This window comes from Canis aureus, chromosome 32, assembly GCF_053574225.1.
Source record: "Canis aureus isolate CA01 chromosome 32, VMU_Caureus_v.1.0, whole genome shotgun sequence".
Lineage (NCBI taxonomy): Eukaryota > Metazoa > Chordata > Mammalia > Carnivora > Canidae > Canis > Canis aureus.
The window spans coordinates 36,187,667-36,203,591 of record NC_135642.1 but is presented as its reverse complement, the minus strand read 5'-3'; the positions used below and the strand labels follow the sequence as shown (position 1 = coordinate 36,203,591).

The window sequence follows — 15,925 nt, the reverse complement described above, 5'->3', positions numbered from 1 at the left end:
CTTTACCTGGTGATTTTGATTTTAAGCAAGTTAACTTTCCTCCCACAAATACTCAAAGCATTTGTACCTTTGCCATCATTGCTTGGAGTCGCTAAAACATCCTGTGCCTCAGTCACCTCCTTACTCAGTAAAATAAGGACATTATCTTCCAGGCTCCGTGATTTTTTTTTTTTTTAACAGCTTTATTGGGATGTAATGCAGATATGATAAAATCCACTTATATTTGGTGCAGAACATTTCTATCATCCTAGAAGGAGAGACCTTGTGCCTATTTGCAGTCATGCCACATTCCCACCCCCAGCTCTAGGCAACCACTAATGTACTTTGTCTTTACAGATTTGCCTTTTGTGGACATTTTATTTAAAAGGAATCGTACAATATGTAGTCACTTGTGTCCGCCTTCTTGTACTTAGCTTAACGTTTTTGAGATTCATCCATATTATAGCATGTATTTCATATTCTTTTGTATGGGTATACCACATTTTATCCATTCATCAGTTGATAGAGGTTGGGTTGTTTCCATTTTTTGGCTATTACGAGTAATGCAGTTATGGAGATTCAAAGAAACTGCTGTGCTATTTTAAGAAACTGTTTTCCACGGTGGCTGCACCATTTTATGTTCCCATCAGCAATGTATGGGGGTTCCAGTTTCTCCTCATCTTTGACAACATTTACTATTATCTATATTTTTGATTACAGCCTAGAATCTAGTGGGTGTGAAGTAGTATCTCACTATGGTTTTGATTTGCACTTCCCTAATGACAATGATGTTGAGAATCTTTTCATGTGTGTATAGTCCATTCATGTATCTTCTTTGGTGAAATGTCCATTCAGATCTTCTGCACATTTTCAAGTTGGGTTTTTCATCATCTTATTAATGAGTTTTAAGAGTACTTTATGTATTCTGGTTACAGGTCACATGTATAATACACATATTTTCCCCTGTTCTGTGGCTTGTCTTTTGGTTAGCTTGATGGTATCTTTTGAAATGCGAAGTTTTAAATTTTTGGTGAAGTCTAATTTGTCATTGTATTCTTTTTCCATGATCCTTTGACCATGTGTTGCCCAATCATTTTACCCCTCTTGAAGGAACTTTTAGGTCCTGGGACATTGGGTGTGTTAGCTTTATGATGTTCTCCAATGGGTCAGGCTTATTTTCAACATTTGAATACATGGGCTACAGAATAAGTGTTCTTCATTAAACTTACTGTTTTTGGAAAATTCATGTCAGACTTGTTTACCTTCTTTTAGAATAAGTTAGCATCTGCTGCAGGTACTGTTGTCATCCTGAGCATTGATGTTTTTTGTGAGGTTTTACTATTCAGTGCTGATTTATGAAAAATTAACATTTGAATAGGGGAAGTAGTTTCATTTCATCATTGTCCCATTTAGCCTTACGTATTCTTTTGTCCAAAAAAACACCATTCATAAATTATTTTCAAAACATCTAAGGTTAATTGCCAAGTAATTTTTATGGTTAAAATAACTAAGACGCTAGAGATAGATTTTATCAGAGATAGATTTTTAGGAGGTTGTGACAGCTATGTTTTATGAGAAAGAATAAAACCAACTTTGTATTCCAGAACTTGTATTTTGTATCATAAATACAGCCAGGTCAGTCCCACAGGTTCTACAAGATCAGGGTTTCTGAGCCTTAGCGCTGTTGACACTTTGTTGTGTAGGTGCTATCCTGTGCATTGTAGGATGTTTAGCAACACTCTTGGCCCCTGCCTACTAGCTGCCAGTAGCATCTCCCAACTTGTGACTACCCAGCAATGTCTCCAGATATTGATGTGTCCCCTGGAGGGGCAAAATCACCCCCCTCATAAAAAATCAGCTTTAGATGTATATCTAGAACTGATTTTGAACCAATAAGTATTAGTAATTAAATTCAGAGAAGTCCCTCCTCCCCATATGGGAAGGAATTGTCCATGAGCTGTGCGGCTGATAAAGCAGCACTGTGTCCACGTGCTGTGGGATTGGTAAAGCCAACTTTGCACGCAGCCCGTAAAACACAGAGGCTGGTTCCTCCTTGGCCCTCACTTCTCCATATTCTCTCTCCCCTTTCGGCCAGCGTCTTCCTGTTCTTTCGGGCATGTTTGTCTCCCTGCGTTGTGAGGTCTTCTGGGGGCAAGCCAGACCATGTTTTCTCCCATCCCCTCCCTCCAGTTATTTTAAGACGAAGCCGTGGTGACCAATTCCAGATGGTTACTGGGAGAAAGTGAACCTCAGTTAAAGGAGGAGGACTGAGTTAGATTCCCCCTGCCCCAACTTGAGAACTTTTCCACCATGACATAAAAAGCCCCCAAGTGTGTGGAGAAGTGAATTTCCGAGTGTGACCAGAGAGGAGGAGCGCGTGCGGAAGAGGTAATCAAGTGGTGTAAGCAAACAAGACCTGCTGCATTCTCGTGGAGGCTGGTGTGCAGCCCTAACCCGGCGTCTGCCCTCGGCCGCCTAATACTGCCCCAGGCAGCTGTGCTCAGACTGAAGCTAATGCTGCGTCTGCTTGCTCTTGCTTGCTCCAGGAGGCCGCGGGATGATACTTCGAGAATCACAGATGGAATCTGCGCCCATTTGTCTGTGCGACGTCCCGACCCCTAAGGTTGCCGCTGAACCTTCCAGCATCACACGGGCTGGGAAGGCCCTTTACGTTGCAGCTGTAAATTCTGCCCCTGCTACTTGGGGAATAATCTGTTCATTCATAACTGTGTCCGGTTGGTTCATAACAGAGTATTTGACAGCAGCACCCACCTCATAGGACATTCTCACGAAATCGTGGCCGTGAAATTGTAAGGAGTTGCAACAGTGCAGAGCCATTGTGATTTTTAAAGGTCTCTCTTTGCCTTTCGTCGCTGGCTCATGAAAACTCTTTCATGTTTTTTTCCTAAATCACATTTTACTCCATTCTTTTCTCTCATAATGGCTACTTTCCCCTTCAACTGACGTCAGACTCTGCTGCCTCCTATAATTTTCCTAATTGCTTTCTCTTCTGTTTCGGTCTGTGCCTTAACAATGGAAAAGCAACATTTGAGAAGGCATATTTTGGGAAGGGAGGGGCCCGAACGGTTTAGGGAGGTGGTGATTTCCTAATTGCACTTGCCCTTACCAGCTCTCCTCAGTGCATCCCTGACTCAGCCTCTTGTCCATGTGCAAACACTTGACCTGGGGAGGAGGGAAGAGCGTTACCGAGGGCCACCCTGTGTCCAGTGCCTGCCTGCGCCTTCTCACGCACGGTTTCAGTTAATCTGCAAGAAGCCATTTGAGAGGTGTGTCCCCTTGTACCATGAGGAAATGAGACACACAGAGGTTAATTTGTCATTCTCACGGAGGGCCAGCATTCAGATGAAGGTCTGTCTCACCCCAGGTCTGTGCCGTCTGTATATTATGGCTTTTTCTGTTGTGGCTAGTACTGCCAGCTACAGAGTGGAGAGAGAGGGATCTTGGGTCCCCAGAAGAGTGGATACCATGAAAGACACTTGTATCTGGGGTGGGAGGTTATGATACCTCCCTATAGGCAGCTTCAGTTCAGTGAGAAAGAATAAAACCAGAAGAGTACTGATTTCTGGAAGAATCATCTTGGTTTTGAGTGGCAGCTGTTGTTTCCCTCTGGACATAGAAAATATGATTTAACCACTGGACAATGTCTCATTACAAAGAATGTCATGATTAGTTAAGGGAACATTAATTCTGGTATCAAGAGTGTCCTTCATTCTACTACTGAAGAAGACAGGAATAATCCAAAGCAGTATCCATGCACTTAGTTTAGAATGGACTTGTTTTGGGGTGCCGGGGTGGCTTAGTTGGTTAAGCAATCGACTCTTGATCTATGCTCAGGTCTTTTTTTTTTTTTTTTTTTTTTAAAGATTCTATTTATTCATGACAGACACACAAGAGAGGCCAGAGACATAGGCAGAGGGAGAAGCAGGTTCCTCACAGGGAGCCTGATTCAGGACTCGATCCCAGGACCCTGGGATCACGCTCTAAGCTGAAGGCAGGCAGACACTCAACCACTGAGCCACCCAGGTGTCCCATATGCTCAGGTCTTGACTTCAGGGTTATGAGTTCAAGCCCTGCATTGGGCGACTGGAACCCACTTAAAACACACAAACAATAGAATGGATTTGTTTTGTCTTTTTTGGTTGGAGTGGATAGGTAAGGGGGTAAGAGTAGTGTGTTTGTGAGAGAGAGAGAGATTGAAGATGGATATTTTCAGTGTCATGGGAATTCACCTTGGAACTTCAGTTTGCTTTCTCATTCATGCTAAAGAGAATATCACTCCTTATTTTTTTAAAAGATTTTATTTATTCATGAGAGACACACTGAGAGAGGCAGAGACCTAGGCAGAGGGAGAAGCAGATTCCCTGTGGGGACCCGGGCACAGGACTTGATCCCAGGACCCCGGGATCAAGCCCTGAGCCAAAGGCAGATGCTCAACCACTGAGCCACCCGGGCATCCCTGTCATCTCTTATTGATTCTGAACTAAAGAAAGCTAGATGCCTCCTTCCAAATTTACACTCTGAGGGAAGCAACATTCAGATAGAAGAAGCACAAAGCGGGTGTGAGGATGAAGGAGTGGCTGAGCTGACATGCTTCCTTGGCATACAGCTTTCTTCAACTCTCTTGAATCTTGCTTGTCACTAACTTGCCATGTGGGACTGTAGGGGAAATAAGTTCATGAAAGCAGTGAGAAGTAAATAGGAGTTGCTGGAGAATTGATGGCTATGTATAACAGTTTCTCAAACAGGGAAAGAGATTTATACTTGCACTTAAAACCGGGGGAAAGGTTTATACTTGCTACTGGAACTGGGTTGACATTTAACTTCTCATCTGAAAACACTACAGATTAACTATTTTAAGCTGTGAGACCAAGTTTGTGGTAACAGACTGGCAGTTAATCATCTAGTATTTGTCTCTTTAAAAATGATGTATTGCAGCTCCACCAGGTGGCTGCCAACAGTGTGAATGAGACAGGCCAACATCCACCAGGAGAAGGGAGGAGGTACTTTTGATTTTACTTGTGCATCTTTTTGACTACATCAAAAGTCAGCTTAGTGAAGGCAAAGAAGGGAGACTATTGCCGGTTTTTCTAGGAAGTCTGGCAAAAACAAAAACAACAACCATTTGATCACTGTGACTCACTTTTGACATATAAATGGCCAAAAGCCATACATAGATTTTGAATGAGTTAATTGTGCTTCAGGCTCATATATCCTGGTGCCCTTGTTCTGGCTCTTATTTTTGGTTTTCATAAAAGAACAGGTGATACTGTAGGCCCATAGGTTGGTTTTGGCTTGTGAGCTGTGAGCATTGGACACTTGAGTGTGATCTAGCTCAGATGCCAAATACCACATGCACTGCATCACAGGGTAGTACGAAAAAAATGCTGGTGGCCTGAATTTCGTTTTAGGTTCTTCTCCTTTAGGCAAGTGGCTTCTTTCTTTCTCTCTCTCTCTCTCTTTTTTTCTTTTCTTTTTTTTTTTTTTTGGCCCTCAGTTTTCCCATCTGTGAAATGAGTAAACGGTCTGGCTGATCTCCAGAAACTCTTCGTCATGTGCATAAGCGTTTGAGCAATTTTTGTTTTAATCTGGAAAAGAATAAACGTGTTAGACGTTTGAAACCAAATAGAGATGAGCGAGAAAAGCTATATTCAGTGTAGACATTTACATTTTTTAAATTAAACTCTACATTATGATATCGATGACAAGAAGAATGAGACTGTTCACTCTTTTCTAGTTGGGAGATGGCACAGATGTGATAATAAAGTCCATATGCAGCCTCGCCGAAAGTATCTGATTAGACATAAAATGTTAAAAATAAAAGAATCTGATAAGTAAATTGAGCTATCAAGTAATTCTAGTCAGCACAAGGAGTAAGGAACAAACCACACACAGCCAGCTAGGAAACACTAAAAGGTGAAATTTGTTTTCCCAACTTAGTGGTTCTGTTCTCATCTAGGTTTTAGGGACAAGAGGAATTGCTTCTTTCTGTGTGTTTAGTAAATATCTTCATCATTTGAAAATCAGAGAGAGTGTAAAATTGAAATTTTAAGAGCTCTGAGTAGCACACATTGGTTTGCTGCCTTGTGTTCTACACATTGATTTATAAATTGAACCATCCTTAATGGATTCAAATATCCTAAATTGCAGTTGAGTAAGAAGATGGCACCTTAATTGATTTTATTTTTTCATGTTAGTTGAAGACACTGGTTCCAAAAAAGTGTAACTGAAATTTTCTTCCAATTTTCTTAACAACACTTGGAGTTTGGGAAATAATAAGGAATTGGTTGTGGTGATGGTAGGAGTCCTCGTCCCATGCTCCTTGTACTTTGCCCCTTAACAACATGTGGACTCAGTATTTTACCCTTTGTGCTTCTCCACTTAAAACAGTTAATTCGTTATTTTAAAAAATTACCTATGAATGAAGAAAACTGATTCCATATGGTGGCTCCTCCTACCCTTAAAAAAATCAGTTTATACATTTTTTGCTACTCCCCTTGGTTTAGTTTGCCTTCTTCCATATGTGCTTTTATCGGCATATTGCTGTGCCACCTGCTTGAAGTTTGGAAGATTAGCTTTGAATGCAACATAGACTTTGATCTAGGGTTTTTTTTTTTTTCCCCCGTGAGACATTTACATGAAAAAAGAATCTTTGTCATGCTTTATCTGTTCTTCCTGCTATTTCCTATCTGAACTTGTCATGATGCTACATGAAGGACATTGCAGCTGGTTGCTGTGGAATTGATTGATAATTAATAAAAGATAACTTTAGGTAGAAATTAAGCAGCAAGAAGTGCTTGATTTCTTAAAGAGACAAGATAAATTCAGATTTTCAAATATTGGCACAGACCTCATGGTAATTTAAAAGTAACAGTTCTGGTTGTGGTGAAAATTTTGGAAAGTTAGTTTCACAATGTGCCATATGTCAAATGTCGTCTTAAATTTATTTTAAATCTACTTTTTCTATTTTAATTAAAAAAGGGGGTTTTGTTTTCAGACTAGTTCTTCCTAGTAACCACATGATGGAAGTTTACCAATGAAAAAGCGTGCATATGTGCACATACACACTTTATATGTTATTATACATTATTTCGAGCAGTCTTTTAGACTAAATAATTTCCTCATATCTTTTTGTTGAACAGAAACTATGGCAGTGCTCCAAGTATATAATCTTAGCTCTGGAATTGAAAGTTTAGCTTCTAGTTTTTTGCATCTTGTTAATTGTGAGTTCGAGGGATATTTTATATGTTCATCTTTGTTAGCATCAAAAAGGAATTTGTGGCCATTTTGCCATATATTTTTATAATAACCCAATTTTAGTGGCATGTTATTTTACTTCTCTAAGCTTACTTTCCACATCTGTATAAAACAGAGGTTGTGGGTATGAATGTGAGAGATGGGAGTTTAGGTTAGAACAATTTCTAATGTTTTTCCACTTCTGAATATTTTATGGCATTATGGAAGCAGACTGCTTCAGTGGTTCCATGACCTCGTCTCTATTTGTTCATCACTGACTTGGCCTTTACTGTAAGAATTTTGTTAGTTATAGCCATGCTGCACATGGGTTTCTGAAAGATTTAGTTATATTGTAAATAATTAAATGTGCTTGGCTATTATGTATTTAAATTATGCCCAAAGTGTCTTTAGCAAACAAAAATTGGAGTTGGCCTTCAAAGAATTTGAACAAGGCTGAATGTAAATGGAATAGGGGTCATTTATCAGTATCCATTCTTTTATGAATTAATGTGTAAGCATTTGGCCCAAGGAAGATGGGTAGCTTTTATTTTATTAATGGTTTAGTCTTACTGCTACCTTCTTTGTAACTTGCAATAAGGACAGAATAGGTACAGATTCTTGAAGATTCTTGTAACCTTCCATCTCACATGAATACGTAAGCAATAAAATAAATGTAAGCTGTTAATCTCTTTTGCTTGCTCTTTATGGGTGTTTAGGTAGATGACTGTTTTGTCTCCTATGTAATCTAGCCACAGTAATTTTTGTGTTCTTAAAGAACAAAAGCCAATGAGTTAAATTATGTCACTATTACTTTTCTAATCAAATGATAGAGAAGAAAATGCCCTGATAAATGGGAGGCCTTTTGAAATCCTTACACAAAGAAAAGTAGCCGAAGTACCATATTAATGTGGTATATATTTTTTTTTTTTTTTAAGATTTACCCATTCATTTGAGAGAGAGTGTGAGTGGGAGAAAGGGCAGAGGGAGAGAATCTTCAAGCAGACTCCCCACTAAGTGAGGAGCCTGATGTGGGACTCAACCCCACGACTCATGAGATCATAACCTGAGCCAAAATTAAGAGTCTGGACACCCAACCAGTCGAGCCACCCAGGTGCCCCATCTGGTATGTGTATCAGTTTTGCATTTTCCATGATAATGTTGTGTCCTTTGTTTAGATATCCTTGGAGCAGAGGATCTTATTGTGGAAGTGACTGCCGATGATGCCGTGAGGTTTTATCCCTGGACCATTGATAATAAATACTATTCAGCAGATATCAATCTATGTGTGGTGCCAAACAAATATCTCGTCACTGCAGAAATCGCGGAGTCTGTACAAGCATTTGTGATTTACTTTGACAGCACACAAGTAAGATTTGGTTAGCCCAGGACCTTGAGTAAGAAGTTATTTGGTGCTTTCTTTTTTCCCCCTGCTTTTCCCATGAGTTCTCTTAATTGTCTCTTCTTCTGGTTGTGTTTGTATGTTTGTTTTCCCTCCCTCTAGAAATCTGGTCTTGATAGTGTTTCTTCATGGCTTCCGCTGGCAGAAGCATGGTTACCTGAAGTCATGATCTTGGTCTGTGACAGAGTGTGTGAAAATGGTAAGGCACGCCAATGAGACTGTGATTGGTACATACAATTGCTGTCCCTTGGTAAATAAAATACTTTTGTTTTCTTAGAAGAGTATATCTCCTGTGATTATATTACTTTATGGAAGTATTTTCAGCTACTTCTGTTTGGAATCTTGTAATATTTACATTTTACTTTTGAGAATGGACACTTTGGGTTCAAGAAATCATTTTTTTCCTATTTATTTTGGATGCCTTTAGAATAACTTACATCAGGGGTAACATCGAGATTTGTGGAGAGTATTGCAGCAATATTCTATTTTTAAAATTTTTTACTTATGAGGACTCTTTTGCACATTAGGTGTAAACCGGCAAAAAGCTCAAGAATGGTGTATCAAACATGGCTTTGAATTGGTAGAACTTAGCCCGGAAGAGTTGCCTGAGGAGGATGGTAAGTATTTATGTGTCAGGAGAAACATGACATTTAGATTCAGTAATGAGGGAATATTTTAATCCAGGGAAGAATCAAAGTGAAATTCAAAAAACATTTTTTCCTCAGCTGTTTGAAAAGATTTGTGCAAAACCCATTGGTGTGGTCTTACTATTAACCAAATCCATTTTTTTTTGCTTTACCACATGTGTTAGGACTTTTCAAATATTGTTTTTATTTCTTATAGATAAAGATAGAGATTTCTACCTTAAATCTTAGTCATTTCACCAATCTCTTATCCTTTGTCCACAGCCAAAAAAAGATTTGACTTATAAATAGTTAAAGTTTATGTTCCTTATTTTGAATTTCTCCTATCCTAAGGCTGAAGTCCCAGGAACTTTAGAGGGCATGTCAGCCCTGTCTTTATGTCCTATTTTATGTGAAACCAAAAACAGACCCAGAATACCACCACTACCTCCCACCCCCACCCCTGGGGTAGCTCTTCACTTTACTCTGGACCTTCTGTTTCTTCCCTTCCTCTGCTCTTCTTTTCAACTTCTCTCCTTCCAAGTACACCTGTGCTAGCTGCTGTGGGACCTACTAAGACAAGACAGGTTTTAGCCCACCAAAACCTTATAGTCTAGTGCAAGAGATAAACACGGATATGAACAATTGAATTGCCAAGTGGAATGTCATAAATATTTTAAAAATGTACTGGTGCTGTGATATTTAGGAGATGAGGGAGATTATTTCTGTTTCAAAGATTCAAAATTCAAAAGACTGTGTTGGCATCATGAACTTTCACATGTCACTTGCTCCATAAGGAAGAAATAAGAAAGGTCCTGGGCTTGTAATGAGACTATCAGTAGGGACATGGCATTGAGAAGATATCAGTTGTTGCAAAAGACATTCTAAGAGACAACCAATGTGAATGAAAGTACATAGATAGGATATAAGTAATCATTTCGTGAAACCTTTTTTTTTTTTTTTTAATGAAATTAAGAAATCTCTTTTTATATTCTGGCTTGCTTAGAATTTTTCCAAAATGTTACCTTTGGGAATAAAACCCTGCCAGAGAATAGGATAAAAAGGCTGATTTTTCTCCCTGTCATTTTTTTTTTTTTAAAGATGTTATTTACTTATTGAGACAGAGAGAGAGAGAGAGGCAGAGACACAGGCAGAGGGAGAAGCAGGCTCCATGCAGAGAGCCTGACGTGGGACTCGATCCAGGGTCTCCAGGATCACGCCCTGGGCTGCAGGTAGCGCTAAACCGCTGTGCCACCGGGGCTGCCCCTCCCTGTCATTTTTAATAATTGAAAATTAACAGGTACAGTTTCTCTTCCCACATCTTTCCAGATCCCCTAAACTTATGCCTTGTTTTATGTTTGTGGGCATGTACAAAATTGCTTATTTCTGACACTAGAATTTTCTTTTTCCTGTTTCCTGTTGTCCTTGAAAGTCCACATTTGAGTCATTTATTTAAATCTGTTTTTATTTTGTAATTTATTCTCCCTTACACCACCACACATCTCCTTGCTCCTTGTCTGAACAATGTGCTTGTGTTAATTCAGCTTAATATTAAAATAGATTTTTTTTTAAAGATTTTATTTATGTATTCATGAGAGACACACACAGAGAGAAGCAGAGACACAGGCAGAGGGAGAAGCAGGCTCCATGCAGGGAGCCCAACGTGGGACTTGATCCTGGGTCTCCAGGATCATGCCTTGGGCTGAAGGTGGCGCTAAACCACTGAGCCACCCAGGCTGCCCTAAAATAGATTTTTGACATATCTTTAGGTGAAGTTATGAAATCCTCCCTAGAATTTTTAAACACAAACTGTATACTTTGTATGCATGTATTCTAACTCTGGTATGAAACTTTCTGCATGTTTGGATTAGATTTCATCTTACTGGTTCTAGCTCCTTATTTCAGACCATATTTTTGGTTTCTGGCTCTGCCATCTGAAGTGTTAGTTATCCTTTTAAAAACTGAATCGTTCATAGTTCAAGTAAACATGCCTTCTGTTTCTTCATTTAAACATTGATGATGATAAAACTCATCTTGGTATTTTCAGTTTCATCCTCGTCATATTTCTCTTAGGTTGTTACTGCTGTCCTTCAGGCACCGTGTTAGGTGGTGATTTCTGCCTAGAGGGTTTGTTACATCAGCAAATTTATCAGTTCCAGGGCCTCTTCACTCTGGGAGAGAGGTGTGCAGAGTGGCATCAGCCCCACTCTTCTTGGAGAATAGCATACGTGATTTGCCCTTATCAAATAGCTAACAAGTTATAGAACCTGAGTTCCAATTCAGATTTTCTGACTTCTAGTTCTGTGCCCAGCCAGGCCATTAGACACAGGTTCTAGGTGGATTGTGCTCTGTAAGCTCTTAGGAGACTTTCTCCTCCAACCACATGAAAACTAATTTTCCCATTATCTACCATATTCAGTCTTACAACACTTCTTTCCATCCTACACCTATCTACAAGCTAAGAACATCACCTATTCGTATGCTAACTGGGATTACCACCCGTTATTTTGAGTAGTATCAGTTAAATTCCAGAAGCAGGGTAGTACCAGTACTAACCCCAGCTAAACTAAATTGGTGGTTTTTATCTTTAATGACCCTTGCCTGTCTCCTACACTTAATGGTTATAGTAATTTTACTTCTCTTAAACTATCTTTCTCTGATCAACAAATTGTTCTCTGAATACCTATTATAAATAGTAATAGTTATTCTGTGGTTCCCAAGAGAAGGTAGGATATTTACAGCATTTTATGGCATACCAAGAGGATCATTCCTGCCTTCAGGAAACTCATTCTCCATAAAGAGCCAAAATTGGTGTTTCCAGTGCTATGCCAGGATTGTGTAATTAACAGGAACTAACATTTTCAGGAGGATATGAGTGGATTCCATTAGTGAGGTGATAGAGATGACTTTATCATAGAAACCTTTTGTAATGTGCATTTGTTTCATTGTTTTAGTTTCTAGGATATTCTTATCAGGAACTCTGAGCTTTGTATTTATGTTTTTCTTTACTACCTAGGTTACAATGTGAAGTACCAACTGAGCAAGATGACTAAGCCACAGTTATTTAAAATGATGTCTTGGGGGATATACCTATATGTGTATAAATGTATGTATAAATATATCTATTTCTTCCTGATTAGATGACTTCCCAGAATCTACAGGCGTAAAGCGAATCATTCAAGCCTTGAATGCAAACGTGTGGTCCAATGTAGTGATGAAGAATGGTAAGTAACTTGGCACTAAAAGTCCTAAGGAGTTTTTTTTCTCTTGTTCCTTGGACCTTTTACATTATCTGTATATATGTGGAAACCATTAAGATCATATAAAAGCTGTAGATTGGTTCAATTTTAAGTCCCCAGCTAAAGGAAGAGCCAAAAGTAATATTTCTAAGAATTTATAATATGTGTTTGTTAATTCCATAAGAATTTAGGAACTTAGAGCTTGCTTATAATAAGCCTAGCATCGTCTTTGACTTTAAGAAATACTCTCAAAATTGTAAAATATGAACCCTATGCCTAAGGACTTCACGGTCCAGCTGTGGAATCAATGTGTGTACTTTTACCATGCTAGGTAACCATGCAAGGCAATCTTTGATGTGTGCAGGTTGGCAGAAGTAGTAAACACATAGTGGTCAGAGATGTGGTCTTTGCCGTTGGGCATGAGGATAGAGAGAGGGCATCAAGGTGAAAGTAGATAGAGGTCAGCAGTAGTGTTCACAGGATGGTCAAGATTTGGGTTGTTGAAGGTGGGGAGTGACAAGCAGGGGAGGAAGCATGGCATCAACAATAATGGTTGTGTGTTCCAGGGTCCCTTAGCAGTTGGAGCTAGCTTAGAAGAGGGAGGCCTAAATGCTAGGCAGGACAATCTGGACTTTTCCCTGTAGTTATTGGTGAGTCATTAGAGCTTTTTTACCCAGAGAGTGATGCAAAGAAGTTGGCATCTTTCAAAGGTTATTGTCATGGGAACATGCAGGTGAGTTTGGCAGTTGAAGCTGGTAAAGGTAGAGCCTGAAGACAAGGAAACCAGGCAGAGTGAGTTAGTGGGGCCCGGGCTGACATGGTGGAAGGTGGCCCTGAGGCGGGAAAGCCAGAGTTGACATGCAGCATGCAGGGGGTGGGCTGGTTGGTGCATGCTGCCCCCTCACTTTTGGCATCCGTGTGCTGAGGCTGTGGTTGCAAAGGACCACATGCTGGCTGCTTAGTCTGATAGGTACTTACTGTCTCCCAGCTCTAGAAGGCAGGTGTGTGAAACCGAGATGCCAGCAGGGCCATGTTCCCTCCGAAGGTGCCGAGGAGGAATCTGTGTGATTTTTGCTCCTGGCAGTGCACTGGCTCTTGGCGGCATAGCTCCAGTCCTCCTATGGCATGCTCCCTGCATGTTGGTCTGTGTTTAGATTTCTTTTTTGTATATGGACAGTAGTTGTACTGAGTTCAGGGCCCACCCAACTTCAGTATAACTTCACCTTCATCTGCGAAACCTGCAGGTAAGGTAACAGGCTGAGGAACTGGGAATTAGAACTTCACCCGTTGAACTTGATGGGGGATACAGCTCAACCTCTAACGTGATCCATCTGGAATTGCTGATGGTGGGGTTCTTCTCTGTCTTGGAGCACTTGGCTGTCTCCACAGGGACCCCACGGTAGATGAAGTACTTTGGAAAAGAATGAGAAAAATCCTGTTAAAACTGAGCTTACCCCATCTCCCCTGAGATAAGAGAGTCGAGTGGAAGATTAGTTTTAGCAAAGTAGAATACTTCATCTCAATTTCCAGTTGGCACTTGAGTTTTAAGTCAGATTGGGGCCCTTTGGCTTGCCTGAGATCTGACCTGACCCACGTCATCCTTGGAGAAGCTCCTTCTGGTATAGTAAGCTGCTCCCTCCCCTTTGCTTCCCTTCGTCCTTCCTCTCCCCCTACATTATTCTTTCTCAGGGGAATCTAACGTATCTGTTGCATTGAATTGCAAAGATGGATTTTTATTCTTTCATAGTAGCAATAAAATAAGGCCCTGGTAGATTTAGATTTTAGCCTATGTTGTCATCTCCCTGTTACCAAAACACACTCAGATTGAGGCTTGGACCTTCCCATTCATTCACTGAGCAAATCCTTGTCGAGCATTTATCACGGGCATTGCCGTACACTATCTTCACTGTAAAAATCTCTTTAAGGTATGGTACATAAACTGTATCAATTTGGGCTAAAATTATATTCAGTGGTGCTTGTTAAATTTATGAGAACTATTTTCAGAGAAGCTTATTTGGCTTCTATCGCTTTTTGAAAAATCTACACCCACCCCCACCGCCCCAGTCAGTTTATACATTAAAGAAGCACTACCTTGTACTTTGCATTTATGGCTATAAATTTAGAAGCTGGACTGAATACACTTTATTACCTTGGAATTATGGTCAAAGATGTTTTGTGAAAAAATGCTGTTCTACTTGTTTTAGACACTACACAATTTCTTAAGAGAATTGCAGAGCCAAGAGGCATACTGTGGATATTTCATGACTCTTTTCCTAGAGCGTCTCTACCTTCTTTTCTCTTTAGTGTTGGTACATTGTTTTGCGGTTAACAAAAGACAAACCTACTGCCATTAGCTTAATTCCACGTTTAAGAGGATCCTGAACTATGCGGTATGAAGGAAACTTAACTATCTTCTCTATAGGAGGAGCCCTAGATGTGGAAATCCAGTGACATTTGGATACAACCCAGGTCTTAGGCAGTGTCAAGGATATCCTTGTATAGCCCCACATCTTAGATTAGAGACCGAACTCTGTGTGGTTATGGGCTAGGTCATGTTACTCTTCTAGGGTGACCTACTTCCTGTGCTCTTTACAGAGTCTTGCTTTGCTGGTGGTCTTGAGTACCCAGTGAATTGATCCTTCCTCCCAGCAGGCTTTTCTTGAAGTCTGCCAGCAGGTGCTCAGACTGGTTAAATTTGTTTCTTTAGATCTTTTTCACCCCCACTCCTTTCTCTTTTTCTTTTGTTTTTCTCTTACTTTTAAAAAATTGTGGTTAAATATACAAAGCATAAAATTTACTATGTTAACCATTTTTATGTGTACAGTTCAGAGGCCTTAAGTACATTCACATTGTTACGCAGCCATCACTGCCTGCAAGTGTTTTAAGCCAAAAAATTGTTTAAATCAAAAAGTTGGTTAACAAGGTAAAGAAAGATTTTAGAAATACTAGAGGTGTTTTTTTTTTTTTTCTGGAAGTTTATCTAGTTATTTTAATAAAGGAATAAATGTTTACACAAGATTTTAGAGTATAGGAAGATAGGTAGTGTACCTAATTCATTTTAAGGCTACCTTAACAAACCCTGATCCAAATCCTTAAAGATAGTTGCCAGTAAAGAAAATTTCTCATTCGTGAACATAGATGCCACGATTTTAATAAAAATAATAGCATTTACTTATCTAGCCTTACACATTATTATGTTGTAATGAAATTTCACTTTTACCACTTTTTCTCTAAAGAATCAAGCAGCAATTTCCAGTCCTTACACTGTCTACTCAGCTGTGTGCCCTTAGATCTCATTTTGGCTGGGTTTTATATTTAATCTAGAAAATGAAGTTGAGCCCTATCCGTGGCTCCCAGCTGTGGTTGCACATTCAGATCACCTGGAACACCTTTACAGTCTATGCCTCACCCAGACTATTTATCTTGGAAGG

At 39.8% G+C, this 15,925-nt stretch overlaps 1 protein-coding gene across 2 annotated transcripts in view; it reads left to right on the top strand.

The window, feature by feature from the left end:
• Positions 1–15,925, top strand: part of AAGAB (alpha and gamma adaptin binding protein) — a 52,774-nt gene that overhangs the window by 9,272 nt on the left and 27,577 nt on the right. For both annotated transcript variants that reach the window (XM_077881625.1, XM_077881624.1), the window contains exons 2-5: positions 8,409–8,599; positions 8,735–8,831; positions 9,160–9,249; positions 12,396–12,479. In XM_077881625.1, the coding sequence (XP_077737751.1) occupies positions 8,409–8,599; positions 8,735–8,831; positions 9,160–9,249; positions 12,396–12,479 (462 nt within the window). The remainder of the gene's footprint in view (positions 1–8,408; positions 8,600–8,734; positions 8,832–9,159; positions 9,250–12,395; positions 12,480–15,925) is intronic.